Below are 26820 nucleotides of genomic sequence, written 5' to 3'. Positions count from 1 at the left end.
ACACGATGAATCCCCCCCCTCCTCTCCCTAGGGCACGGGCGCCGGGGATTGCGAGAGGGAGAGCGGAGAGAGAGTGAGGCATGTCCGGTCCGGAAATTCCAGAGGGGAGGAGGAAAAAGGGCGAACCACGTGTTCAAGCATTCCCGGAGTGGAGGGGGGGAGTAGAGAGGGAGGACCGCCGGCCGTTTCAGCACAGCCTCCCTCTTGCAGACTTGACTTTTTCGTCGGCAAAGGCTTAAGTGGAGAGCTTATTTGGAAGAGCAGACGAAGGATCTGAAATCATACATTGGGGTTGGACTGTTAGTCACATTCCCTACCAGAGATCTAACTAGGTGTGCAATAATTAAAATCCTACTTACTGAATTAAGTCAAACAATATACGGATCGTAATGTGAAGTACTGTTATCCACGAAATGTAGAATTACAAACGGGGAAAAAATGTATATTCTCGTTAACCTTTAAGGTCATCGAATTCGAGAGGCGTTGGGTTTCCTCGGGAGAAGAATTAAGTTTGCTCTTTGTTAAGAGTTAAGTGTCACATCTTCAGCCTTCGAGACACCCTCAAGAATTCTCCGCTCATATTTACTCCAGTTTCCTCCACCATATGTCCCATTATAGAGCGGCCGTGGACGCGTACGTGGTTGTGCAAACGTGCCAACACGCACAGTGAAACTTCTTTTATTTACCGCCGCAACTCCTCCTTCCACAAATGTGATTATCCTCTCCTCTTGACACTCAAAGAGTTTATTAGCATGACCGATTTCAATTTCCGAACGTTCACCCAATTCAGTATCCCTTTCCATTTTCACACACTCCCCCCCGGGTGGGGGGGGGAAGTCGCAAGAGTTCCTCACCCCAACGACCGGGAATGAAATATCGCGATTCCCGGGGTGGGGATGCAAAAGGTTAAGCGAACAAACAACAGTATCCCACATCACCTTGCGACCGATCGACTGATTGCCTCAATCTACCCCCAACCAACCTGACGTGCGAGAGAATATGACAGACGCACGAATTTTCGCAAGAAACGTTAGGAGTGAGAGAGAGAGACAGCAAACGGATTTCGAGTCGCCAGGCTCCCCGCAGTCGAACGCGTAGGATATGATGAAACCGGGAGCAAGAACAAGCACATTTAGCAAATCACATGAAACTGCGTCGCGGGGACACTCACGAGGAAGAAGCGGGCCGCTTCCGCGTCAACTATAATACCATCGCCTCCGTCGCCTTGGAGACGCACTCCCGACCGTCGCCGCGAGAGGGCAGCAGCGGCAGAGCCGAGGGCGCGGCGCCATTCGCGCGGGAGGGCCTCAATCGGGGAGGGAGGAGGCGCCTACACGTCCACGACCACCCTCGTCGCATTCGCAATGGAAACATGAAGGGCACGAGGAAAAATGAGTTTTCTTAGCCATCTTGCCCGTAATTTAAAAAAAATCATTCCTCTCGCTAGATACTAAAACTAGAGGGACATTGAATGGAAATATTTCCATGAAAGAAGTTGGAAAACAATTAATAATGCTGGCAAAGGATTACTTCCGAGACGAGATCGGATGGTCGCACCCAAAATGCACGAAGCCTTCGGTGTGTGGATGTGGAGAGATGCTTTGTGGCTTCAGAGAAGGACGACGGACGGAGCACGACCCTCCTCGATAAGCAGACGGTTGGTATTCCAGCCACCACGGCGGCACCGTCGAGGCCGCGGGAGAGAAAAAAAGGTTGGGAGAGGGGGGTTGTGTGGAATGTCGTTGTTCGGAGAATCTCGGGGTGTATATACACATATGTAGTCGAGGATTCGGGAGAGGGTGGGGGGGACGATGACACGCGCAGATGGCGCCCGCGCGCAACGAGGTCGCGTGACTGTGAAACGCCCCTCTTCTAAGGCGAGAGGGGTCCGGGGAGGATGGGAGTAGAGAGAATGAGGCGATGACTCACCACATAGGGAGGGGAGGGGGGAGTAGCGCAAAGCAAAGACCACCGCCATCATTGGTCGCAATGACGCTTTGTATTTCTCGGGGGCAAAAGTTTTCGCGAAAGAGCTTCTCCACAGGGTTTTACTATTGACCATTTAACATTGACGTGGACCCCATATTTTCGTCGGAAAATCGGATTAAGTCGTATCCACTCCGCTGTAACGTCGATGGACCGATCTGAATCGATATTTTATAGTTCCATTTGAACGAGTCGATCGATAAACGAATCTTACTTTCCATTTTCTTTAGTTGCGCCTATTAGAGTTACGTACCAGTTAAATTTTTTTGAGTAGGAGAAAAAAGGTTATAGTAATAGTGAGATAAAAATTTTTCGACTGACAACTACCATTTTTCATTGATATAGTTCAATTAGTTTTTTTGCCACTGAATTACGCGATGTGTGCATCCTTTGACTGGAAAAAATCCATCCATTGAATTATTACTACCTTTAACGATGAGTACTCGATGTTCAATATTCCTATGTACTTAATACGGAATCCACGCCGATGTCAAATCTATCGACAAGGCTCCATCATTCGGATTTTTCCCTATCTTGAGAGCGCAGTGGGCATTAGGGAAAATTCTCAGACACATTCGCGCATTGGATAATTTGCGAAAGTCCAGAAGCTGGCACCGCGGCAGGCTGTTTGGAAACCCCGCCCCTTTCCTGCGTACGTGACGACGTAGGAACTCATTCTGATCGTATTTCAAACTAAATCAAAAACTTATATTTATAAACATATTAATACATCATTTGAAAAGTGCAGTTTTAACAAAGTAGATGCATCGATCCCAGAACGCCACCTTGATAGAGCTTCTGAAGTATTTTCAAAAAACCGTCAATGGAGGGAAACACTATAGCATCAACAAAATCGTTTATCACTCCTAAGATGGAAGTCTGAGAGGGTACCATGGAAACAATCGAATCTTCAGCGGTACGGATATCACGCGAGTTGTGTCCACAATTGCATCGCGCCTCAGACCTATACACGCCACGGGCCACTAAACGAAAGCAATAACAAACCACCAGTTTACACTGCGCTCATTTCGTAACTGCCTTATCTTTGTAACTGTTTTGGGAAACTTATAAGGAAGTCGGTTCTCAGAACATCGAGTTTCTATCTCAAAAAAGAATCTGATTCTGTTTATAAACTATTGTTTCAAAAGCTAAGTAACGACCGCTTCGACAAAATTGTATTTACGAATGTGCCCATCCATAAGAGAAAAATTGAGTGATATGACACTAACAGTATTGAGGAAACAAACTCAGCGGAAATGATTTAAAGCTTTTATGTCGGTAGAGGTGTTTCCACAAAAACATATGTTTGCACGGTGATAGTTCGTCGACTTCAGCAACACTTAATGAAAGCACTAACCGAGAAACAGCGCAAAAATAGCTAACATTCAACAAACAGGCGTGTACCACGTACCAGTTATGTTAATACCTTGCAAGCTACCGCTGGGGTGTGTGTCAGGGGTGAATACACAACAGACTAATTTTGACCCGAATATGACCCTAAGGTGGTTTGATTATGTTATTCAAACCAAAAAATCAGTTGTTTTGAGAATAAAACAACCATAATCATTCATAGCTGTCTATAAAGAGACGATTAAATGCATACATCGACAAAGATTTTTATTCCCATTATATATTGTGATAAGCATTACAAGAACGATGAGTTTACCCACGAAATATTTTAACTGTGCAGTTGATGCCATAGACAATTAAATTGTGAAGTTCTTGAGTGTTCATTGTGCTGGCATTGGAATGCAAAGAATTTTAAGGTGATTCGTAAATGGTATGCATAAAATTATACGGTTCCGTAAGGAATCTTTTGGGGCTATAACCTGAATTTTGGGACAGGAAGTCAGAAAAAAAATTGTTTGAGAGAACTCTTGTCATATTAATTTGCATAGCTGACTGGTAAATGTGGCTTAACTAAGGAGTGCATACCTTAAATAGTTACAGCGATTGATTTTGACCCTTAATTGGATACTACACCTCAAACCACTGTGGTTGCGCGACATGAGAACTGCCTAAATGACCAGTATCGATTTTTCTTCATTATCATAGGTCTAGTTTTTAATGTATGTATATACTTGCGGCACGAGAAAAATCTTCAAGAATCGAATTCACATTTCAGTAACAGGCAGAAAAGATTCAGGAGGCATCGGACAAATTTACGCACCAAATAAATCGTTAGGTCACCCTCCCGTCTATTGCATCCTGCTTGATGTTTGTTAGCCTAACAATAGCCTAATAACCTAAGCACTCTCACGTAATTCGATTCGTTCATCGAGAATATAGCAAGCATTTCGCCTAAACTGTATTCGAAAGTGAGACAAACCGCAGCCAAACCTGTCGAGTTTTCGGTGGACGGTTCTTAGCATATTAATAATAATACGTGGGACGATTTCTATGAATCAAACTTCATTACTGAAACGTTTTCTTCTCTCTCGGACCAAGAATTGAGCCAATAAATATCGATTAAGTAGACATATATGCCTGCATATAGATATGCATCAAATGCGAAAACTATGCGATCAACCAAACTTGAAAAAAAACTAAAAAGCACACAAACCTATCACAAGAATTGGAAAAAATACGGAAAATGAACTTTGTTCAAGCATCATCATGTCAAGTACAGTTATCACATCAATACTCCTAATCAAACAAGTTAACATTGAACATTGTGGAACAATTAAATAATTGAAATACACACATACATTGCACGACAAAAAGCTGAAACAGTAAATCACAAGGTGCCCCCCAGGAGTGCAATACAGGAAAAGCTGTCGAGCATCGACATTGAAGACATTATCACGTCACGACCTCAAAACAAATGACCCGAATTTCGTGAGCGACAATTAGTAAATAAATATCGAGTATGCTAAGTCACTATCTACGAGGCAAGGTGGTTGCGAGACCACCCCGGGAGTCCAGGGGCCGATGTGAGGGCGAGAAACCGCGGGGGAGTGAGAGCGGCGGTGTTCGACCCGACACCCCGCGCGAGGGGCAACGTCTAAGGGGGGAGAAGGGAGGGAAAGGCTGGGGGAGGCGTGCGGGGGCGCCAGGTGGGCAGCCAGCCCGCCCTCGGCCACTTCATAAGGGCGACGACCCCCCACCTGCGAATGACTGACAGCAGTCCCCCCACCCCTTCGTGCGCAGTGGCCACCCACGGTACTCCCTACACTCCCCTCGGACACTCGCCGAGAAACACGGGACGGCCGTCCGTCCCACCCAAACTGCACGGCGTGAACTAAACGCGCTACAACACCCCACTCTACAAGCAGTCACGCACCCGCTCCAGTCCGAAAATAATTGAGGGGAGGGAAGCTGGAGGCCGTCGGCCGGTAGGTCAGGCCGTGTCTACCCTACTCCACCCCCATGGAAGGGAAGAATCGACCCCTGTGGGGGAATCCAGATCCCTCCCTTCGACGCCAAAGGCAGACAGAAGAATCCCCAGCCCCCTTCTGCCCGGGGCTTCCCGAGTGATCACCACCATCCAAATGGGGTCTGGCTCTCCCCCTAGGACTTTTCCCAAGAATCACGGTAGAAGGGAGTCGAGGCGGCGAGTGCCTTGGTCCTTTCCCGGTGACTCACCTCGAGGCTGGTGCGGAGGTGGGGTGGAGGGAGAGAGAGAGAGGGACCCGCCCCTCTACACACAAGAAAGGGTGCCTTCGGAGTTGTGGCAGGAGCACACACATAAAGATACGAAACATATATCGGATACTTTTCACGACTGCGGATGGCTTTCTTGCGATCCAGAGTTAGATTACGCACTCGTAACATTTTGCTTCGATAATTTACTCGCGTGAGTACACAGACCTTGTTATAGACACCGTGCCAAAGGCTGTTACTACCTTTTTCCATCGCCTATTCGCGGTTTAAGATAGCTGAACACACACGTGGGTATTCTAGTGTCTTGCAGTTTTTACAGCAAACCAACTACATGATTTTTGCTCTAACGTTTTTCGCCTAAAATTAATATTTTGTCCGTAAGCAGAAATGAGACTTGCCATATAAAGCTTTCTCATACCATATATTTCTTATTATACTTTAACAAAACTAAAACTGCTATAATATCCTGTTCAATCCCAAGGAAATTAGTGAAACTAGAAGGCTAAAGAGAAAGTTGGCCGGCTGAAAATCAATCACAATATTAACTCTTTTTTAAACATGTGTTTCGTCAGTATCACTGTAAAAAATTAAGTTATCGGCCAAATTTATTTTTTTGAATTATCTAGAAAAACACTAAAAAGCTTCATGAATGGCAATAATTTAGGTTTTACTCAAAAGTTGCATTAAGTGCATATTTCATTTATTTTATACTAAGTTACCTGCAAAATTTGCTTTTTTTCATCTGGAAAAAACACTCAAAACTATCTGAATGGCAATAATTTACGTTTTATTCAAAAGTTACATCGAGTGCATACGCCATTACTTTTATAATTATTATTAAAATCGAAATTTTTCTTACGATACAAAATGGCAGCGATATGTTTCTTTCGATGAGCGTTGCGAATTAATTATCGATACCTTTGTTTCAATAACACATCACTGACCGACAGCAGCCCCGATTGGAGGGAGGTGGGCGCCCAGGATGGCCCCCCTTTCCGCACAGGTCGAGACAGCCGAAACGAAGACGGGAGGGTGGGCACAGTCTCGTCGAGTAGCACGACTCTTCTGGTCGCAGCACGGATTTCGAAACGCGACCACCGACGGACATCGCCCCCCTAGGGACGCCGCCCCCTAGGGGAGCGTGGGGAGGAAGGGTGTGGGGCGGGGCGAGATATGCTATCGAGAGAACACACACGCGAGAAGAGGAGGGGGGGAGAGGGGAACGTTAGGCGGGCATGAGGAAAACAACATTATCTCCAGAGGGATATCAAACTAAGTGGGTGGGAAGGGAACGCATCACCCGATCGGACACGCGCGTGGACCACGGGGGAGGAAGGGGGGAAAGGGGACACTTTCCGGCCGATTCAGCTGAGGAGCGATTGATATTTTTCATGGATTTCGTATGCGTATTATAAATATGTACATAAAAGTTCATCCACCGAAAATTTAAAAAGGTCTCTTTGTGGGTCACGTTTACTTTTTGCCCGTTTTAATTAGTCTAGTTATTAGTTAATACATTTATGTACATACATACATCCACACACGACATACATACATATGATAGACACGAAAAAACAAACGTAAATTGGTTCATTTGTTAAAAATATTTCCAAAACGGTTGGCGTGGAAAAAACGTAGAGAGAAAGTTAAATGAGATATTTGGGTTGTGTTTGCGAACTGCAAGCGATCTTTCCATCTGCATAGGAAATAATGTCCCCTAAAACATTTGCCAGTGATCTTTTATAATCAAAGAACAGCGCACGGCTATAAATAGCAACAAGAGAACGGGAGGAGGAAGTACGCAGGGTAACAAAGACGGCCTCCGTCTAAACTATAGACTGAAGTACGTTGTTACCGTGGCCACTTGGGAGATTTCCAGAGAAACATCCTAAGGAAAGGGGGTTGTCGTCTTTCCCTCCATTATCAAAAGGGGCAAGATACACCGTCCCGCCCGCACATAATAGGATGGGAGACTTACGGAGGACACAGCCGTGGGTAGGAGGGATCAGAGGTCGCCCAGAGACGGGGTAGCCTTTTGAGCGAGCGAGGGATGAGCTTCGGCAGTCCACTTTGGGACGATCGCCGCAGTTTGGGTGAGCTATGTTTGCATAGAGCCTGTCCAAAGAGCGAATACAGACCGTCCCAATACAGTAAGCTAAAACATACCAAAGAATCCATTTAAAGGTCTTTTCCCTCGTTTTAATTACGACAAATAATTGTCAACTGTTATGTAGAGTAATTGAGGAATGACCGAATACATAAACTGCCGTGTGGATGTATTTTAACGTTATTCCTAACGCTGACACGGTCACAAGAGCTCTCTTTTAGCTTTTTAGATAATGGCTACCGATAGCAATTACTGTGCCGCGACCGCCAGGTGAACCTCCCCGATTCAAAACCGAGAGATACCGACATGGCCATTTTGGCAACAAAGCCATAAATGGCATTTCATAAACAGGGTTAAGTTCCCTAGTCCAGGCAGTGTCTTGAACTATGTTATCTAGACATTTTGGATGGTGTTACGATCTATTTTCATATTTGATCGAGTTGGAATTTCGGGGAACTTTTATTCGAGGTACAAACACGAAAGTTTCGAAGAATCTAGGGACCGCAGACGCCTACGTTTGTTTACTGTGTTACGGAGTGATTCCCCGCAGCGAGACGGAGCACAAGTTATTGATTATACGATCAAACGGCGACCGACTCTGTCTTCACGCGCTAAACCGCTCAGTCGGCAAACACACACAAGAGATACGCGCCCGTCCCCCCTCCCGAGTTACGACCGATGTCGTTTCCGGGAATTCCTTGGATCGAGGCCGAACCACCACCACAAGGATGAATACGGGGGGGGGAGGGTCCATCTCCCTTGAGTTAAAGGGGGTCCCCGCCACACTCTTTAAGCCGCAGACCTCTGTGACCGCCAGAGTGTACGGGGAGAGGACGCCGGAAGACTTTTAAAAAGAGTTGGAAGGGGTCGCCGGAATTCGCGACCGCATGCACACTTCCTCCCCCGGACATCCTTCTCCGCAAGAGGAGGGAGGAAAAGACGATGGAAGAGGGATTTCATCAACCGAATAACGCGTGGAGAGACGGCGAGCAACCGACCACCACCCTAACGACGGGGACTTCGACACCCAGGGCGAACTAGCACAGTTGGCTGCCCTGCGTACATCTGCTGCCTGCCCCTCCCCCGCCCGCGAGGCCACACACCAACGATAGTCGTCATGACTACGCAGATGTTACGATGTAAACACGACTCCGCCCTTTCTCGACGTACATACAGTCTTCGCGTTTCGAAAAATGTTACCAACCACTCCAAGTCGCACCAAATAAGCAAGGGGTGGAGAATATTCAAAGATTAAACAACCCTTTCACGGTATAAAATTAACCCTATCCCCAAGGGTGGCAGTCGGAGAGGTGGGGAAAGAATTTTGGGGCGAGATCCCCCTGCCACACACCTTTTTGGTGGCTCGCAGGGTATTGATGTAGATGAAGATATTGGAAAAACCGCCAGTGACCTGCCGCCGTCCGCATTCAATTACGCACTTTCGAATGACCTCGCCAGGGTCGAATTTATAAAGTATTCCCAGAATTTCGTAAGTTTTTTACGCAGTCCGAGCGAGTTAAAAAAAACCGAAACGGAACAATACCAATTTCAATGCCCGATAACTCAACATTACCACTTTATACCCCCCCCCCCCCCCCCCCGCCGACTTGCGACGGCCGGGATAACATTGGGTTTTAATATTTCCCGGAACTAAACCAAAAAAAATATTGCCGTGGGCAAAGGAACTCCCATTACGGACATCAGGAAACCTTCTCTCCCCCGTCGCGAGGTACCTTCTCCATGTCAGGGCCGAAGATCACGACGTTGCAGTATCTCATCTCACGCCAATGCATATTGCCCGAGTCATCGACCTGAATGCCACAGAGCTTATTTGTAAGTGATTAGTGGAGATACTATTAAATATTTGGGAGACAAATATCCAATACGAGATTATAATCTGACTATTACAACAAATATGAAACTCGTAGTTTCCCCTGACGCATGAGTCATTTCTGTGACATTGGGACACGAAACTTAAGTCCTGTATTATATATAAGTTATTAATAATAACACATAGTAATTGAAACTTTCACTTCGGGGAAAAAATAACACTTGTAGGAGGCAAAATATAATTTTACACATTCATACGTAAATTTTATTAGCATTCTCCAGACTAATTTTCCACCATTACACATCTGTAAATTAATTAGTCTCAAGGGTTTCAGAGAAATAAGTTGAAAATAACTCGCAAATTTTTCATAGTCTGACATAATTCTTGTTGCATGAAGTCATCCAAATAATTTATTTCCTATTTGATTTGGTTTATAAGAAAACATAAGCTGGTACACTTCACCGAATGTGAGCTACATTTGGGGATAGTTGACCATACACGCAATCATGTTGCCACAACAATTTGTGAAACGACATTCTTTTGTTTCCCTTTCAATTACCAAGATCATTCAAGACTTAATGACTACATAATTCACGAAAACCCAACGACTTCTGCTGTTCTCAAGTACTTGACACTTCCCTCTCCTCCTGACATGGAACAGATGATCCCCTAGTCTTGGAACTGGGTTTTCATTTCTTCAATAACGTAAGAATAACAGTTGATGCGTCATTACGTATCCATACCTCATAATATATACATCGTAACTTTCAGTGGCCAACGAAACAATCAATAAATGTCCACGGCAACATTCTCATACGATTCGATATTCTAATCCCCTGCATTTAAAAGATACACCCCGCGAAACGCTTGGACTCATTCATTTAAATTAAATTAGACTATTAAAAACATCGAATTTCAGCCAATACGCAGAATGATTCATTGCTGACAAGCGCAAACAAATTGCCGCGTCAAATAACTACTTCCAAACCTCAAAAGCTCCTATGCCAGATTATACTTCACAGAGCGCTGGAAATCAATTTCCACTTCCTACGTAAACAGAATGTTTGACGTAAAAGAACGGAGTCACGTCCTAGGCTATTTCGTAATTTGCGGTGAATACGCACTATACGCAATTAAGCTTCTGCCCTTCGGTATAGGAATCAAGGCAACTTCACGAGTTTAAATTATACCTTGATGATAATTTATCTTTTCATTTCAAAAATTTGACTTCACAATGAGATTCATCAAAAAAAAACTCCTTTCATTGGATTAAAACATTCTCCCTTTGCCTATCAGCTGATAAGACCATGTTTACAAAATCCCACCGCCTGCAAAACGCTGCCATTCGGCATGATAGGCCGAGACGAACGGCTACGAAGTGTCAGCTTTAAACTCGCTAAAAATCATACTACATAGAATTCTCCGCAGTAGATTCCGCTCTTTCGCCCGAGTTATTTTCTTTAAAGATTACATAGAAGATGGGCACCCTTGGTTATCTATTGCCGTAGAACCAATCCTTTCCATTAAAAATTCTGGGAAATCACAAGCCTCACCTGCCGTTTTTCTATAAGGAAGCATTTCAGCCCTTTCCGCGGTCGCATTTACCCGGAAAAACCACAAAAAATTTTAACCTCCCTTTCCAAAGAGGTATAGATTCAAAACTTCAAAATTCATGATGGGAGAAGAACCTTTTCTTTCGGCAAAAAGTTTCTGATGCAACGCGGAATCATATTACCGCAAGCGACATGTCCTTCCCCCGGAGCGAACACACTTGCCCCTCGGGACCGAATGTTACCAACGAGTGAAGAGCAGCAATGGTCCACTCACCCACTAATAGATCCCTTGAAGCACAGGGCACAAACCTCAAGGAGCAAGGATAAATTATAATCCATGGGCACAACACACACACTCACCAGGGCGCCAAGCAAGCGGGGGGAGCGAAGCCGATGGGAGGACGTTCTGCCGCCGACGACGAGGTGCGGTGGCAAAAAGAGTGTTCCTATCCCGAAGTCGCACCCGCTGGGAAAACACCTTCCTATCACCTGGCTGGCGGGGGTATCGGGGGGGTCTTTGGTACGTTCTGTCTCACTATTGACGACTTCCAAGCGAGCACCGAGATCTCCAGAAGGCGACTGGAAGACCACGACTTGTCGGCACCCGTCCGGGCGAACGCAACCCCTACCCCTACCGATGAGGGACGGTAGAGAGGAGGGGGGGCGGCAGTAAGGGGGAGTGAGGGGGTGGGGGTTGGAAGCCAGCGAACCGACCGCGCGACCGCCGAGGCAAACAATATCAGACACTGCCCCCCCATAACCATCCCTTCCCTCCTTTCTCGGAAACGAACACTTCCTCCCGAGGGAGGGGAAGGTTTGTTAAGGGGAGAGGGGATCAACGCCTCTCTCCCTTTCCCTGGCTCCCAGATGGGAAAGAAGGGGGCGGAGGGAGGTTGGGTGGGTGGGGGTGGGTTGTCCCTTCGCAACGTCACGCGGGTCATAGGAGACCCCACACAATATCTCGCGTGCGTGCCGAGCCACGGATTTGAACGACGCCCACATCTCACCAATGAGGGGGGGAGCAGGAACACCCCTCCCCCTCCCACTTGCCCTGGAGAAGGATCACGCATCTCCAGCAAAGGCGGTTGAGGAGTGGGGAGGGCACTACACCCTCTTCTCCCCCTGCGGTGCGAAGGTCACCGCCAGAGGGAACGAAGGTGGGGGAGGGAAATCCCTCCACCTCCCAACAATCGACGAGCTTGAGGGGAAGAGTGAATATCCCGTGGGATGGGGACACTGGAATCGTGTTTTAGTCTAGTTACTCCATGACCTTTCCAGGTTTTCCGGGTCGAATTTCAATATTAAACGGGTTTACTCTACGAGTACGTGTATATTCTTTGATTCAATCATGCCAGCTGTCAAGAACAGTTGCAGAAAATCATACTTCTGTAAACACTCGGAGGGGAAGTCACACTACAAATAGAACAATTTCCAGTAGGCCCGCTTTCCTTCTTTCCTACTTCCGTCAAGCCTGCGTCTAGCCTTAAATGTTGCTAGCTTCTTCGCTGAGGTTTAGACAGAATACTTTGCCTATCGTGAACGCTTTCATCATTCTCACTCACGATTTCCGAATACATATTTTAGTTCGATTGGAGGTTGACACAGAGGTTACTGAACCTAAAAAGCTTTTGTTATCCCAGGACATATACAATCAATCATTACTTCGCGCTTATTTTTAGCAATCATGAAAATTATAACAGTAAATATTAAATTATAGGAACTATTCACTCTTGTAAGGTGATATGAACTGGAAAATAAAAATTTGTTTTCCGAATTCCTAAACTGGATTTTGGCTCGTACTGCTAACACTTTTCCATGGTATCCTGTGTACGCTGCCGCCTGTGGCGTTCAGTCACCTGCCACTGCAGGTGACTGAACGCCAGGCATGAAACATTATGGTCTATTTAGTTTTTAATCACAACATTTAATTGTAGCATAAACAACTTTGCAGAATAATTCAAACAATTTAGATCATGTTAACTAACTGTACATGCACTAGGATTTCTAAGTGAGATATGTTCCCTTCGCATAGGAGAAGCGCTATTAGTAGCAAGAGTGACAATAAGTTCAGGTTGGATGATGTAATGACAACATACTAGGCTACTTAGGATGAAAAATTAAAAATAACTTTTTCCCCACGGCGCTTACAATTATTCTGAGCTGGTATATATGGGTTTCTAAGTTAAAATAAAAGGTTTCACGAGCGTATTTGTCATCAGAAAACACGAATTACCACTTGGCCGGAAAAATGTATTTTCAGAATAAATTCCAAACCAAACCGCCATCATTCGGCGACTTCCCCTCTCCGGAAAAGGTTTTACATCGCCGCGTATTAAGACTACTCTTGGAATAAACGGGAAATGGTAACTCGGGCACATCTTTACCAAAGTGATAGAAGGGAGTCAGATTGCTGAGTAGGCCAATAAAAGGGAATAAAATAGTAATTCTTCAGGGAGGGCTCAAACTGTTCCTTGTATGTGTCACCGAATTACTCGACGTTTCCGACGACCTTTTGTGTGCAGTCCGTCCTTAATCTGTAACTTACCCGGGATACCTCCTCCCCTAACCTCTGCTCGCCTCACCACATCTCGCCCTTGGGAGATAACCGAAACAACAAGAGAGAGGGGGAGCGCAACCAAAAGCCTTTCCCCTCTTTCTCCGAGGAGACAGCTGACTGCGCGAAAGAAGGCTCTCGCCTAAGGTAATATCTACGGGCGGATTTAAGGTGTCTTTCGCATACTTTTAGGCACATGGATGCCATACAAGCATCCACTCTTTGGACACTAGGAACACCCTATGGCAACACCGCTCAGAATCATTCACGAAATCGAATGTTGCAATGACTAAATTGAGGAAAATGTATGAGAAAACACTCACGGTAATCACTACCTGAAATTGCCTATTCATGAGAATTAAATGTTATAATATGCTTAAGACTTTGGAGGTAATTTTCATAACTTACGACAAGAAGACATCTCAGAACTCGACTTAATAATCAACTATCAGTTTTAAGGTTTCAAATACACGCATGATTTGGACAAGAAAAAATGTGGTCCACTGTACCAACGTTCGGCCACTGATAACGAGAACTAACATGGCTAACACCATATTTAACGTAGTCAAACCGTCATACAACGCGACTAAATTCAACTGCAACTACAAATCAACTGAAGATCATACGTAATTATTTTTAGACCCTGAGATTCATGGACGAAGCTCTGATTATACATTTGGTTCGGTCTCGCAGCCACTGCCATTTCAAGGACACCACAGTCTTCCTACTATGTGACGAGTTTAATTATCTGGATTGATGATGACGGTGATCATCGTAATTTGTAATGCCGAAACCAAAAATGTTAATATTTGCGAAGAAAGTGACTTAAAAGGTTTCGTGGGTTGACCTGGAAAAAAAAATACAAGCTTGCAAGGTTTTTACACAGAACGTGAACTGATTACGTCGAGACAACGTTCGAAATCGATGAAGGCACACGAGGCGGAAGCCACGATCGTTTGAACCAAAAGAATTGTGGAAATTTACCGAGTGATTTTAATTTACCATAATGAACGCAAAATATTTCCACGAAGTAACACCTGATACCATTCTCTAAGAATTCGCTCCTTCCCGCTCGACTAACGGCGCCGCCTTCCCCCCCAGACCTTAGAGTCTGACCTCAAAACCGCTTCGCCGCACGCGAAACGACCACACGTGGGTGGAACATTCCCTTGTCGCGGACACTTCCTATCTCGCGCCTCACCGGCGCCCTCCACCTACGATCCTTCCGCGCGCGACGAACATTCAAGCGAACACATGGGAGGAGAAGTGAGACGATGCGCAGCGCCGCCATCTTCAATCGCGAATCACGCCTACCGAGGCCAAGACGCACATAGCCAATAGTCAAGCACACGCCGATGTTTTTAGGCTAGGTAAACATTTGCTTGACTACCGTAATACCCTCTCGCTACAATAGCGGTCAACGCCCATTCGCGCCGGTGGTCCAATTTCACGCCAGTCGCGTTCTAGAGGCTGAGTGCTCTTGAGCACAAGGCTCAGTGTGTATGTAATGATTATTTATTTACATTTCAATACCAAACCCGTTATTTCGCCAACCGTTCACGTGATTACAATCGTCATCAATTTTCATTCCGTTCTAATTCCAGCCAATCCTTCATTATGGTCTTGGATACCAAGGGAATTCGTATTATGATCCCGAATCATATTGGTAAATTAGTCCATTGAAATTATATTAGGAGACAGACACCGTGACCGACAGATTCAAGTATTTCCATGCACAATAGGCAATCAATAACCATATCGAACCCGAGAGCCTGAAAATATTAACTAAAATATCAAAATTTAATGATAACTTCAAACAGACCAATTTATTGTAAGAGCTAAAGCAAATCTACGCACGAAATAATGTTTCTGCGTGAATGATTGGTGCTCAAATATCTCCCTCCACACACACTTGTGGTGACTTGCGCAGGTGAAGATTTAAATCGACTTCCCTAATCGAAGTACGTTGCGAGACCAAAGGCAACAAGTTTCGACGAAGCACACCAGTGCGCTCGCTCCACTCACGTTACTGAACGATGACGCATCGCTCTCGATAAGTCGAAATATCCTTTTGGAAGAACGCTGTCGGACCGTGGACGTAGCGATATCGAACGGCTGGCTACCTTATCGTGCACGTTCGCGTCCTCTGATTCATCAAAAAGGCACTGAAGAATATCTTTCGTGGCGAGACCATAGCGTTATCGACCATAGCGTTATCGTATCACGATCGTAACGCCAATGTGTACATGGCATTTACTCCCCCACCCTCCCTTTTCGACGACGACAGGAACTGGAAATAAATTCATTCGCACAAGAATTGGAAAATTACCCCTGCTTTTCTGTACGGAATTCTTCGTGCAGACCCAACCAAATGCAGATTGCTTACTTTTTTAAAGATTTCGTCCAGGAGAATTCATGGCGTTCACGGATAAACAGGCCCAAGCAGAAAAACATCCGCAAGTTAGGACACGTGTAGCTGGACGTCTAATAAGTACCTGTATAACTAGTTTTCTTCGAATAATTACAAAGTTACATAATTTCCGCGTTTATAATGGCAAATAAATTGTGGAAAGTTAAATTCCACAAACCTTTGCCAGTTAGGGAGACGTTACATAACATTTTTATATTAGTTTGCTATTCTGTAATCCTTTTAAGCTTCCAAAATTTCGAAATGTAATAGAACGCTTAGATAGCTTAACTGGCTAAAGCATTCGATCGGACATCGAGGGATCCAGGTTCGAATCTCGGTCGGGGCGAATGACTTTTACACTCGGAAATTGTTGAATTGTTCGGAGGAGATTTTTTACAATCGTTGTTTTGGGATAAAGTTGATTGAAAATTCGTATCTTATGAACCCTAACATGTAACATTTTGGATAATTCATCATATATTATATAAACCTTCCTTGTCATATTCCTAGCAATGTAAAACGTTTCAATTCTTCAAAGAAAAATTTAAAAATTTTGGATGCAACTGGAGTACCCACGTGCTGAACTTGAACCCTTTTCTAGCTAAATCATGTCATGAAATCACGATCCTGAGTATATTAATGCTGAAAAGAAGCTAGGAGGCAAAATGTTGAGCCCTTTTTTTCTCTTATAAAAAGCAAAATTTATCAGAAATTATGCTCATTATTCGTTTTTGCTGGTGCTTACACCGGGGATGACCCACGACACGAATTGACATCGCAACTAATTTGAACGCTGTTCTCATCGTGAAATATCGATTCCCATAAAACATTTATTTATTTTAGTACCCTGCCGACCACCGTTAGGGTGTTTGCTAGGACTGTGAAAAGTTGTTATGAACACGGTAGCATTGTCACGACACTATTTGAAGAATTAGGATGGGAACCACTGGTTGGCCACAGGTTTAAATACAGGTTAAATTTACGGCATACATTGGAGGCAGGTTACTTATCTGAGAATGTAAAGGACACATTACAGGCCCCCAATAATTACGGCAGATCAGATTACCAATGTAAAATTAGGGAGATTTACTGAAGAACGGATGGATTTAAATTGTCGTTTTTTCCTCGAACCATTGGTAATCATAATAGACATGATCACAATCGCGTAGGAGATAATTAGAATTAATGTTTTAAATATTTTTCGATATCTTGCATGTTTCTTCATGCGTGTTATTCTTTTTATTTAACAGACTCATCTTTTTAACAGTTATCACGCATCATTCGAATGTACGTATCCTGTTATTAAATATTGTTGCATGCAAGTACTTTCTTTCGTGTGATAGAGGTTGTCGATTGAATGAACAAACTAATATTTGCGTAGAGGTAAAAAGAGTTGATTTTGCATGTGGTTTTATTCTAGTTTACGGGTGGTGACCGAACATCCCCCGCCTTTCGCCCTTGCGGCGGCTTGCGGGGCAATGGGTATATGTGTGGCAGGGGGATAACTATTTGCATATGAAAAAACGTGACTTCAGAAAAATTCAAACCCTTCCCCCTCTCCCTATAATCTCCCCACTCTTTTGAAGAAATTAACTAATCCCTGGCTCTTTTCCCATTCCACACGACTAAGCCACATTTTCTGGACTGGGCAGTTGGGCGAAGAAGGTCGAGGCAGTCAGGCAGGCACTGGGGAAAGAGAGAAGGAGAGACGGAGGGTGACGACATAGTCTTGTGGGGGTGGTTGCGGATTAAGAGGGGTCTCTCCCAGGAAACGGAACGCGAGTGAGTCACGAGATTCCGGGAACATCGGAACAAGCAACCACCCCTCCCCTCCCAAAACCCCCCACACTTAAGGCCGGTGGACCGCTCTCACGCACACAAAAGAATGATCCATAAGGGACAAAACAGGGCGGGTGGGGGAAAGATAGAGAGAGGGAGGGCGGGGAAGGGGAGGAGAGATCGAAGGGCTGGCGGTGTGTTAGGAAAGAGAGAGCAGGACAGCTAGAAGAGACAACGGGAGAGTTGAGATATTCTCCACACTGCCTAAGCGTTTGTTCCGGAATGCGGCGCGTGCGTCATCTGCCGCGTCACTAGTGAAGCGCCAAGGACGGCGGCGATGGAGATAGTGCATCGGATGTCCGCTCGGTCGCGCTGCCCGCCGTCCATGGACTCCCCGTCAGCACGCGGCGGACGATTGACGACATTTACGAGTGCCATGTCCGACCCCTACCTCCTTCCCCACAGACATACACGCGCACCATTCGGTGTCTCGACGATGTTGTTATGATAAAATTGGGAGGCATATCTTAATAATACGAGGAACGAACTAGATTGGGAATCATTCATGTTCTGAAGGCTCAATGGAAGATTAAAATATATTGAATATAATGGAAGCGGTTCTCTTTTGCGAAGATGTCAAAAATGATTCGGGAGCACCGTTTTACTGCTGTCGGGAGTGCTCATGCAAATGAGATTAGCGAGACCGACATGTTAAAAACAAAATTTTAACTTTCCTCATAGATGAAAAAATACAACAGAAATCGACGGTGTTCACACTTATTATCTTACAAAACCCAGTTACCAATTTACCTAGCCGTCTTAACATTGTTTTCCTTGCCAACAGCTCGTTTCGCACGCATTTGGATACTGTAAAGCATTTCCCCAGGCATACAAAATATTTCTATTGATAATTAACGTTTAAACCACATTTGATAATCAGGATACGTGTGGAATCGCTCCCTGGAGACAATTTTCAGGTCACCACGTGGGTAATCCCGGGCACAAACGGGTGCGCGAGGGGTGTTAAATAGAGTCACTCATCGGATATGAAATTAATGGAATACACACCTAGCAAGCAGCAAAGCGAAAAACTCGATCCTACAGTACGCGTGCGACAACCATATTCCGCAAGAGGACCGAAAATCTGAACAAAAAAGTCGCTATTCATCTCTTACATAATAACTGCTTAATGTAAGACGTGTCTTTGAGACTACAAGGACCTTCGTAATTTTGAAAGCAGACTCGATAAGAACTCCTTCGAAATTCCGTTACATGAGACGTGGGGTGGCTAACGATAAGTAGCCGAGTTTAGCGGACTGACGAGATTCCGTCACAGGACAAAAGCGAGGAGTGCTCGACGGAATGAGGAACCAATGAACGGTCACCATTGTGGACAGCAATGCATCGTCGCGACACCTGTTGAGCGCTGAAGGCGCGCCAGAGAGAGCGCAGAGACAGAGCAGAGAGGGGAGAGGGACTTAAAGGGAGAGGGATGGAGGAAGGGGAGCTATGGCGACACGGTAAAACGCTGGAAACTGCAAACGGGCCAGCAGCCCAAGATACATCCTAATCAAACGTTTCGTTCGTAAACGATTTGACCCCTATACGATTCGTCTCATGTTTCAATTTATGAGATAAAATCCTGCTCAAGTCGACATTGATATCGTGGAGAAAATGAATTAGACGCAATCGCTCCCGTTGTTTCTACTTAGAATTGAACAAGCTGTTTTAGAAAAACGTGCTATTCTTACGGGACACGATATGAAAATGACAACGGTCGCAAAGAAAACAATGCTGTGGTGAGAACCATTGACGCAAGCAGAATAGAATGGATACCGAGGGACGCGGGGGGCAGGAGTGAAACCCGGCAGCGAGCGGGGCTGAGAGGGAGACGCGAGCCCCTCCCGCCTTCCTCTCTATTGCATGAAACACGACCGCGGTTGCCATGGCGACGGTGGCGGTAATCGGGAGAAAAATAAGAAGACTGACGCCGTTTCTTCCTTTACGGTGCCATTTAAATGCGCATTTCATTTACGTATATCCAATTTGTAAATAAACGTGCTTCTATTGTCAACGGAATATTGCTTCTATCCACAGCGGAAGTCCCACCAATAAAATAAATAAATTAATAAGAAACACGAAGAGCATGACCTGTTTGAGTGTTTGAGGCTATTGTATTAATGAAAGGAATTTGGAGGGAAAGATTTTGATACGGGAAGACGTGTTCTATCTACAGTCACACCGCATTGTGAGCAATTAATTAGCTTCTATTGTCTATTCCAATGATATTATTCTTTTACGCTCCTGATATTTCTAAGATTATTTTATATTGACGCTAAATATAATACAATATCACCTCTTTAGAAATATCTTGCTTTTGAAGAACACACTTCAACTCTTGGAATCACAAAGAGCAACAATGGAGAAGAACAACGTCTTCTTAACAAAAATAAAGCGACGGCAAATTTCCAAACAATATGGCCGAATAGATGAAAACAAGTAACTGCACTCTAGTTCACTACAAACTCGCGATAAATCTAAATGGACCCACCCCCCCTCCGCAGCATTTTAAACGCGATGGCATAATTCACAGCAACTCTTTAACTAACTTCAGGGGTCGTTTAAAGCGGAAATTAAAAAAAGGATGGTTTAGACGAGACGTTTAGGCGTGAAAAGGTGGCGATCTAAGTAGATACGTCAACAATTTAACGAGAAGCCTGAGCGACGCGTTTTCTACGAGTTTAATCCGATTCCATCAGAGGGACATGAGCTGAATTTTAACCGGAGTTCAGAACGAAGCGTCGTCGCCCAGGATGTGAACCCTGGACGCCACGCCTCGTGGTCCAATAGCTCTCGTCGCACGGGTGAGGCGAGGTTGCCCGTCGTCTGCGGCGTTAGCGACGGGAACGTGGGCGTTGCATTCAATCGCGGTCCGCAATCGGTGGAATCATCTATTTCATGCACGAGGAGCACGATATCTAATCTAAGAGCACAGTACAGTCGGACAAACACCGCTTGGTGTCAGATTCATGCGCCAACCCAGGTACCTCACGGGTAGGGAAACAACTGAACAAAGCGAGACTTGGCATATTTATGATCCATCTAAGATGAACGTTTGAAAGCAACCCCGTGAAAATCCGTGAGCCATTTTTTTCAAACGAGACGGACTGTGTTTACATCAACAATTCATTTGAAACACTACCCCCCCCCCCCACCCAGTGATCCCAGGTAACTCCAACCAAATTCTAGGTGTTGATTTGAAATTGACAAAATTCTCAAGAATGCATTAACTAACAAAAGCATAACGAAATATCGAACGAGGCATCCAACTCGATAAAAATCTTTTACGTACGTCTTTAATTATTGGTCCATGTGATCGGAAAGTTCGCGCAATCTACGCATTATTTATAATTAAAGTTGGTTAAACATATCTTCAATTAGCAGTTAATTACTTCAAGCTGGAAGATTGGTCGAGCTGTTTCAGAAATTGTTACTGCGGAACCATGACGACGACAATTTTTAAACGCGTGGACAGGGACTTATCTTCCGAAGAGATGAGATTTAGTGTCATATTATATAATAAATTGATTGGTCAAGGGTTACGTCGTGCGAGACTTCTCCCCTTAACGTCAAAGAGGACGCAAATCGAAGAACTTTGTCATGTTGACGAATACTTTGTTAAATAAGTCAATTAATCATCAATTACAAATCGAATACCAATCGGGAAAATAAAATTGCAAATATTTTCACTTTTCTTTCGAACGTTTCCGAGTCATCGGTTCAATTTCTTAATATCGTGTTTCCAGTGAGTTAAGACTTCCCAATCAAGAAGTCAGAAGCCCGCTCCGGGAAAGTAAACAATAACAGGATGACAACCAAGTAAATATTCTTCAACTATTGTATTATTGCGGTCATAAGTTGGCCAAATACAATCAAAGTTTTCAGTCTATTATAAAAATTGAAGTAGTGTTTGTATCTGCGACAGAACTTTGCTGTAGTTCCATTTTACTTAATACACACGCACTGTCGACAGAAATCGACGTTCAAATCGAAATAACGAAAAAGTAACTCCACGAAACACACACTTGGGAAACTTGAGGTGACTTTTTCCGTCCCTACACAAATGATAGCCGAGGCCTTATTTTCGTCCACCTTTCAGGAGTGGTGTACGAGGAAATTCTCACAAGAAGAAACTCTCCCTGGGCGTGCGATCGTCATTTATAATCCTTATAAATAGTATAATATTTCCAATCCTTAAGAATAGAAAGATTATTATTAAAAATCTCGAGGATATAAATCGATCATTGTGTAGGCTAATGGCCTAAAATTCTTAGTCGCGTGCCATTTTGGCTAATCGCAGGGAAGGATATAAATGAATTGAGTCATTTTTCTCCATTTAGATCGAGGAAACATACCGTTAGGGATGCCATACACCCAGAAAAGTAGGACTCTCAGGATTTCAACATCAATAAAAAAAGCGTCAACTTATTTTTTTTAAATATGAAAATGTAATGAATTTTAAAATTACCACCACTTTCATTGATTTACTCAACAGAAGTCTATATAAATCGTGATTTTGTGTCGAACGGCTAACTTTCATAACGCCATGACATGAATGCATTTGTTTTCTGTCACTACCGATAGAAAGCGATATATTTTAAGTTTCTTTCCCTGTCAACCTCCGACATTACTCTAACCTTCTAGGCTCACTTTACTTACTTTAATATTACTTGCGGTTAAACTAGAATGAGTGAGTAGGGTGCAAAAATATTACTCTCAGATGTAATTTATGTTATGGTTTGAAAAATTATTATTTTTTTAATGCACAACCCATACATATGCCTACAACACGCGACAATGCCTGGAAGTCACTTATAATCCTTTAAAAATTAACTAATTTAACTTGAAGTATCTTTGTCTCGAATATTTTTCGGGGCGTACATGCGCATTAAATACGTTCGTATCTTAAGAACTAAAACTGTAGGATGCACTTCAAAGAATAGCAAATGAGATAAACAGTCATCTGGGAAATTTTTTAAATACAATGCAATAAAAAGAGTAACAATAAATGAATAATGCCGTTCAGAGAGAACCAATTAGATTTGGAAAAAATTGAGACGTTAACAGGAGTGTTGAGACTATTGGATGAAACAAGAATCACAAAGCAGTTAAGAGGACAAGCGAAACTAACCTCAGATTTTATAAAATGATTCTAAAAACTATGATATAATAGGTCGACATATTAAATCACCCGACTGTGGGGGGAGTGTACTCCTTATAATTTTAAATTCGCACTCGTTATACTCCCTACCACGATCAACAACCAAACCCGATCGATGAGGAAATTACGACGAAACGGGTTCGGGTACTTTCCCCTAGTGCGTAAACTTAGTAAATGTTACGAATGATTTTCTTCTCAGATCTCACCTAGCAAGCCGTTAAGAAGGTATGTGGCAGGGGTTGTGAGGTAACCAGTATTTTCTGCGGGTAGCTAAATCCTAGTGTGCCGCAGGGATTGTAATCCCTTCCTTTTCATCGATTACAATAACGTCATTAATACAAAAAATTATAGCCACGTCAATAATATTCACCGATGACACGTTCATCTACGAAGAGATAATCGAGCCTCTTTGCAGCCACCTCAACAAAACAGTGCCTGGTATCACGTGGCTGGTCTCCGATTAATTCTATCGAGTGCATGGGTGCATTTCTGGGAAAGGAAACCCATACAACCTTACACCTATATTCTATATGAGGTAAACATAAATATCGGACCGAATAAAATACTTAGGAGCCATACTAATATCGGACAAAATATGAGAGCATCTTTTTAGGACTTAGCTTTGATATCGTTTCGTCCGAAATATGCGTCATGTTCATTGATGCGGACACGATTTACGTACGAGAAAAAAGGTAATTTCTTGGAAAGGCTTCTTCTACTGTCAATTTTCATCAACTTCTCACTTCCGTCTATCCCACTTATGTAATAATAAAGGGATAGAATATTTAAACCCACTGAGCAAGCATTGCACTCTAACTCTTTGTAATAAGTTATGTACACAAATAATTGAAGAGATTAAGCGTGACAGGTTATGTTGAAGGAATTAGGTATGTATTGGACTGGACTCACGAAGGGAACAGGCAAGACTCTTCTTCAAATACCTAGGGAAATATCACAGTGCCAAATTTCCTGGTAGGTTTGACCAAAGGGAGAAAATAATACAAATAATACCTGTCGAGAGACCAGCAGATTCGAGGACTCTCTCTCCCCTCGTAAGATTCAATATGGCAACAAAATTGAACCCAAACACCGGTACAATTTCATTTAAAGATCAAAATTTTAGTATTTAGACAAATACAATATTTAATATAGTATAATGGGCACGCGTGTTTGCGTTAGAGCCAATATACGTAATACATTTTACATGTACAAAATCATGTTGCACAGAAACAACTGGTGCCCTTAGACCCCCAGCCACAAGCCCTACCAATTATTTACGTGGCTGGTGGTCAACAACCCGCTGCCACACGTCCTCGTTTGTACGCCGGATTGGGGAGTGCTCTAAGACGCAAGACGTCCGCCCCTTACAACCGAAGCAGCGCCACAACGTCGTTACGTACCGCAGAGATAGTAGTGCGGTCCACGGCACCGCACGGGCCGCACCAACACGAGGAGAGTCCCCACCCCCTCGTCTGTGCCCCGCGCGCGCGCGCTCAGAGAAGCAAGCGGGGGAGAGGTGGGGTGAGTGACGCATTCCGGCCCACTCCCGTGCGTCACCGCCGCCCCCTCCCCCTGGGTCGGCTGCTCTCTCTCTCTCCCCGAAGCGCTGACTCATCCCCATTCACGAAAGAGAGGCGATGTGAGGAGTGGGGGGAGAAGTGAAAGGGGGGTTCACAATGGGGGGGGGACAACGACTACGGGCATGGTATGATACTCTCCCCATCACAGCAGGACCCCTTCGATCAATCGATTTGAACCCAATTCGGAGGGGATGAGAGAAAGACACGAGGAAAAGGCGTGCAGCGAGTGGCCCGGCGACCCTAAGGCGCCGCAATCCGCCCACTGATTAGCACCTCCGCAGGGGGAGGGGGTCGGGAACAGGTCAGGGGGATGGAACCCCCAATGAAAAGCGTAGGGATCCCTCTTCTTTTCGCGGTAATCTAACGAATTCACGTTCATCGCAAAAAATCTATTCTCTCCAACTATAAACATTAACTAGCACTTTCATGCGAAGGAAATCTCAATATCAGATAATCGAAATGGCCAAGATATTCGCGAATAATGTCATAACATGACCGAAACATTAATTAGCACTTTCATCCGAAGGAAAAAATCCTACATATGCGAATGTTCATTGCAAATCTCATGGAACCGATCCGAGGGGGAGGGAATCGAGGGGTCGGGTGGGGGAGGTTCCAACCGAGGGAGGGAAACCGCCCCTCCATCCATCCGTCGAGAGAGCCGGCGCCAAGAATGAGGAACCCACCCCTCTCCCCCCCTCCCAGATGCAGGCGAGGAGCCACTCTCACTTGAGGGTTAGGGATGACTGACGCAAGAGGTACATGATGTAGATGTAGATGATGAAAAATTTCCTACAACAGCGCGCCTACAACGACGGCATCCAACAACGAAAACACCGCCAAACAATAATAAACAACAAGAACGACAGCCCCAACTAACAGGTCCTGATTCCCAAACGCGACGCCCAAGTGCCGAGGGGACTCCGGAGAAATTCGCGCATACATGGATCATTGGGAGTTTAGACGGGGGGGGGTCGCCCAGGAAAGACCATCGACTGTAGGGGGGGCGGGGCGAAGGAGGATGAGGCTGGCAGGCAGGCGAACGAGCGTGCAATCGGTCGGTGAGGGGGTGTGATTCGATGGGGGAGGCAGGCATTCATGCGGGCGTCTGACACGCACCGTTCGATCACCGTTGACGTTCGCGGATTCAAACCTTGGTACCGCGGGAGAGAGATGTCCGATCCCCCGCGGGAGGGAAGAGAGGGGGGAGTTGGTGACTGCGTCCACGCAACTCTCCCGACGCTGAGCGAGCGCTCCAGAGAGAGAGGGTGTTCGGATAAATTTGACAACACGGGGGAAATCCAGAGTGAAATCCGTCGACTGGGATAAGCAAGCGGAATTCTACGCGGCGGCGACATACTCTCTCTACATCCGAGGACCCACAGGGCGAGTAGTGACCAAAGGGGGGGGGGGGAGTTCGCGTTCGGGAGGGTTTGGGTGACTCACCAGCGATGAGGAGTACGATCCGCCCTTCCCTGAAGAGACGGAGGGCCAGTCGGAGGAAGACGAGTACATCTCGGCGCAGGAGGGACCGCCGTCCTCGGCGGCTGGGCGACGCAGGTCCGGGACCAGTTGGGCGGACATGAATCACGGGACACCTGCGAGGGCGCGCTCACGCAGGTGGACACACGCACTTACGCACGCCGCCGGAGCCAACAGGTGGCGATGGAATGCGGAACAACGCAGACCTGATGGGGAAGGGGGGGTCTACGCAATCGGCGGGAGGGACGACGCAAACCCTCAGATTGGGAGGGGGGGGGGTCGATACGATGTCCCGATCCCAAGACACTATACACACAACTTGTACACTGCCACCGCGTCCACGAGACACAAACACACATACACGAACTGTAGTACTGCGAGTGGACGACGATGTTCGCGACGGACGGGATGATGAAGAAAAAAAGAGAAGAGAACACACGCACTCTGAGCAGCGCGCCCGGACCACACGTCTTCCTCTCTCCGTCGCCAACTGACTGACTGCCTATCGAGTGGTCGGAGCGAGTGGGCTTATACAAGGTCGCAGCCAGAGCGGCACCCACCTCCTCCCTCCCCCTCGCTAACCAGTAAACGGCGTGACGTCAGGCGGCGTTGCGAGATTGCGAGGTTCTCGGAAAGAGAAGGGGGGAGGCGGGCGGGCGTGTCCTCCCCCTCTCTCCCTCCGTCTTCTTCTCTTCCCCGCGTTCTCTCCCATCG

At 45.3% G+C, this 26820-nt stretch overlaps 1 protein-coding gene across 1 annotated transcript in view; it reads right to left on the bottom strand.

Annotated features, from left to right (window-relative positions):
• Positions 1-26577, bottom strand: part of kay (transcription factor kayak) — a 47608-nt gene extending 21031 nt beyond the window's left edge. The window contains exon 1 of the mRNA XM_071591488.1: positions 26071-26577. Within this exon, the coding sequence (XP_071447589.1) occupies positions 26071-26208 (138 nt within the window). The 5' untranslated portion in view covers positions 26209-26577. The remainder of the gene's footprint in view (positions 1-26070) is intronic.
• Positions 26578-26820: the final 243 nt, after the last annotated feature.

This window comes from Hetaerina americana, unplaced genomic scaffold, assembly GCF_022747635.1.
Source record: "Hetaerina americana unplaced genomic scaffold, ioHetAmer1.1.p SCAF_48, whole genome shotgun sequence".
In the NCBI taxonomy this organism is placed as follows: Eukaryota; Metazoa; Arthropoda; class Insecta; order Odonata; family Calopterygidae; genus Hetaerina; species Hetaerina americana.
Note: the sequence above shows the minus strand (reverse complement) of the source record. Positions and strands in the feature narration are given on the sequence as shown.